General features: G+C 36.7%; 1 protein-coding gene across 1 annotated transcript; it reads right to left on the bottom strand.

Moving 5' to 3' along the window:
• Window positions 1-316: 316 nt before the first annotated feature.
• On the bottom strand, window positions 317-1,402 carry LOC107827244 (uncharacterized). The gene is made up of 2 exons (XM_016654343.2): window positions 1,298-1,402; window positions 317-825 (listed from the first exon to the last, which is right to left on the bottom strand). Exons 1-2 carry the CDS (start codon window positions 1,350-1,352, stop codon window positions 518-520), a joined length of 363 nt encoding a protein of 120 aa, XP_016509829.1. The 5' UTR covers window positions 1,353-1,402; the 3' UTR covers window positions 317-517.
• Between the last annotated feature and the right edge of the window lie 2,894 nt (window positions 1,403-4,296).

The following is a 4,296-nucleotide window of genomic DNA, read 5'->3' as shown; positions in this document are numbered from 1 at the left end:
GTGGCGGCTGGCTCAGGTCGTGACACAAAGTATCACAAACTTAGCTATACAGATACGAGCAAAATAAAGTACTATTACAATGTAGTTGGATATGGGAAAAGATCGTATGTCAATTATTTGTTTTATATTTGCATAACAACATGCAAAACTACTTAAAAAATGCGAGATGAAGTACATATATAATAATTGCACCTCTAAGAAGCAGGATGACACCTCTATTACTGAGTTAACATTCAACTAATTTAACGATAAGATTTTTCCAAGCGTTTATCAAAAATGATGAAGCAAAAGAAATAATACTAAAAGAGAGAGAGAATACACAAACTGCATAACGTATTTCATTCATCAAGATTAATATATAGTAAGTAGACATACATATATGATAGAAAATAAACGACCAATATTGGGACATCTAACATCTTAGTCGTCACTTATTCACTCAAAGTAGGTAAATTAAAAGCAACATAAACACATGTAGAAATGCAATTCTATTTATTTATTTATTTATTTATTAGAGCTATTCACTCAGGTTTTCACCTCCCGCGATGAATGCAGTTGGAATCACTTGAGCATACTTTGAGGATTCTGGAGGAATGAGGCATTGCATATATCTATCCCCTAAGACAGGAAATCCACATGAATCGCAAAGCCAACCGTCAGAGCAATCACTAATCTGATTGCAAGGTCTCTTACAAGTTAGCCAACCATCGTCTTTTAGTCTTGAAAACAATAGATTTCTTTCAACCATTTCCATATCCATATCTAAGGGTAAGTTTCTCAATGCTTTCACTTTCATCTTCGGCGAGCTGATCATGGATGGATTAACTGCATATTCATTCAATCAACATTGAGTTAAACACTAATATAAAATGATATATATATATATATATACACACATGCACACTCAAAGGCGGAGCCAGAATTTTAAATTTATGGGATCCACAATTTAGAATGACGACTTCAAGTGCTAATGACTTTGTTCTGAATTTAATATTTGTACATATTTGATGAATTTCTTAACACAAAATACATTCTTTGAGTAAAAGTTATTTAGTTTAGCCGAACCCGTAGCTCGACTTTTGCCTCGCCATTGCATACACTCCCGCCGTCCTATTTTATGTGGTCTTGTTTGACTTAACACGGAGATTAACAAAAATAAATAAAGACCTTTGCAATAAAATTGTGTCTTTCTTTTGGAACATATACTAAAAATAAAATTGTGCCATATAAATTGAAATGGAGAGAGTTCATATACAAAGAGATAGAGAGCTAGGAAGAGGGGAATGCAACTACTAACCAACAATCGCCAGGAGGAGAGCAGCAAAAAAGAAAGCAAACTTAATTCCAGCCATTGACAATACTTTGTCTTGAAATCTGAAGTGGGGAAGTTGTATTTGTTTGTAGTTCTTTGCTCAACTAATTAGGGGCATATTTATAGCCGTTAGTGAAGGTCTAATGCCAATTTTGTCAGCTCCTTTTACTTTCAAAAATTGAAGTGTCGTGTATCATGAAATTGTATCTCTCGTGCATGTGTTTTAATCTCGGGTGTTTGGCATGAAGAAAAGCATTTTCCATATGTTCGGTAGGCTTAAATGTTTTTACCTTTTACAAGTATTTTCCTCGTGAACTCATTCTTCTCCAATTGAAAGAAAATATTTTCCCTATCAAGAGAAGGAAAAATATTTTAAAAAACTCTTTTTCAACTTTTTCCACCATATTCCCCATCCACACCAACCCACACCCCCACATACCCACCCCACCCACCCACCTCTTTCATTTCAACAAACGAGCAACCCTCGCCCCCACCCCGACCCCACCCTAAATAGAAATATTATTTATAGTACTTTCTTTTCATGTTATGGATAAAGTAATATTTTTTCCAATTCAACAAATGAGTATTTTCTTTTCATGATATAAAAAATAAGTATTTTTTTTTCATTCTAACAAAAAAATACTCTTTTTTCATGATGTAGAAAAAATAATTTCTTTCATTTCAACAAAATGATGTAGTGAAAATTATTTTCTTAGTTCAATAAAAATAATATTTTCCTTTCATGATTAAAAAAAATATTTTCTTTCATTTCAACAAAATGAGTACTTTATTTTCATGTTGTAGAAAGAATACTTTCTTTTTCAACCAAAAAAAGAATCTTTTTTTAGTTATGGAGTACATTAGTTCCTTTGGATTTGTGTGGATATTTAAAAGAATAATTAAATTCTTGAAGAAAATAGAGTTCCGAAAACGTTGGGTATTTGGGGGAGGGGGGAGGGGAGGGAGGGAGGGAGGGAGGGGAAAGCACAGGAAATATGGGGACTTGGGGGAAGGGCATGAGGAGACTAGCATAAAAAAATATTTTCCTAAAAACTATTTTCTACTCTCTAACAAAATACTAAAAATTATTTTTCGGAAAAGTCTTTCATTTACCAACCAAACAAGGAAAAATAAGTGATAAAGTCACTCATTTTTCATGAAAATTATTTACCCTTAAAATTGGATAACAATTAAATTTATAATGTGGTTTTAAGGACACGTGATCTCACTTAATATCAATTGATAAATATGAAGATTAATAACAGAAATAAACTATAAAGTAAAGCAAACCAGTGTTAGAATGAAACTCGGCCGTCCAGTTTGGATACCCTCGAACTGGTTGATGTAAGAACAATCAAAATATAACAAACTGATAAACAATAGTATAAACGAGAAAGAGAATTATATAGCTTTGATATCTGTGAACAATGTCCTTTACATATGATTAGAATCCTCCTTTAAATAGTAGAGGAATTTCACTTATGGTATAATTCCAATTACAGAATTAGCTAATTAACCGTTCCTGATTTGATCCGTTCCGAGATCTATGCCATGATTCTCAACCAGTTACGAATATCTCGCCTTTTTGTTATTGTGCAATCTTCGATCTAGCTCGATGTCTGTCTCATTTGGCTTCAATCGCTACTAGCCTCGATCTCGACATGTACCTCAATTCTGAACTCGGTACCTTATCCTCGTGATTTAGTCTGTTCTATTATGAGGCCATCATTCGATGCAACCTCTCGGTCTCGGTCAAGTAGTAAAATTGAGTGGGCCCAGTTTTAACCGTATACAAATAGTTCCCTCATTGTTTGGAGTTAAATGACAAGAAACGAATTAAGCCTTCGATTTTCTACCTCGACCTGTCATGACGTCATCCTCGTAACGTAAGCGACGGGGGTGACCAAAACGTCCCGTCGGTACAGTTTCCCAAGTCATTAATGAGTGTCAGTTGGTGGTCGGCCACTAGTGCCTTTGAACCGTCGGCGTGAATCCAATAAATACACCGCTTCCTCATTGATTCAAACTTTACTTTCACTTCCTTCTAATCTCTAAAGCTTTTACATCTCTTAAGTTCTCCCCTTTTATAAATTTTCAGGTTTTGCTGTTAATCCTTTCTCAAATGCCAAGTCCTATTATCTTCCTCTCCTTTAAATTTACACAAAAATGGCAAAAACATCAAAAATAGTACCACAAAAAGAAGTTGCTTCATCTTCTCAACCGGCCGGCGGGAAAACGCCGGTGGAACCCATCTTGAGGAATGCATTCCTGGGGGGTGCGCGCTAAACTCTGATTTCAAGACTGATAAAGCCTCGTCGATTCCTGTCGATGCGAGCCAGTGTCAAGGCATATATGTTCGATAACTGAGGGATACCTTAAGCAGGTAAAGAAAGACTGCAACTGGGAGGGCAAAGAGGTGGTGATCCTGACCCCCGAAGAAGACATCACCACCCATGTGGAAGGATTTCTAAGTGTTTACACTTACCCTTTCACACTGGGCCCCCCTCGACCCCGTCATCGTTGATTTTTCCCGTCAATATCGAATAACCCTGGCCAAATCCATCCTTTCTTTTGGCGAATTATTATTCTGCTCCGATTCTTCGTGAGCAAAATCGAGGGGCTCCCTTTCACCCTCGATCACCTTATTAGATTGTATAGCCCGCACCTCTATCAAGGCAGTTTAATAAAATTCCAACATCGGGCTACCAAAGTACTGTTCTCGAGCATAGACGAGGACAAGGATCGAGGCTGGATGGGCCGGTTCATTCAAATGAGGACTTCCGACCTAATCCCAGCCGAGAAGATGTCATTTCTTGAGAAATGGAACATGAATCGTAAGTACCGTCTCATTGTTAGCTTCCATGTATTATTTGTTCCTTTGTCTTTTCTCATCGATGTCTTTTTCCATGATGTAGCGGTCGCTTGGATGCCCCATGCGATTCCCAACCTCGAGAGCTAGATTCGGAACCTGGCCTCGACCTCTA

The sequence above is a fragment of the Nicotiana tabacum genome, chromosome 24 (assembly GCF_000715075.1).
Source record: "Nicotiana tabacum cultivar K326 chromosome 24, ASM71507v2, whole genome shotgun sequence".
NCBI classification, from domain to species: domain Eukaryota; kingdom Viridiplantae; phylum Streptophyta; class Magnoliopsida; order Solanales; family Solanaceae; genus Nicotiana; species Nicotiana tabacum.
This window is presented reverse-complemented; position numbering and strand designations above follow the sequence as displayed.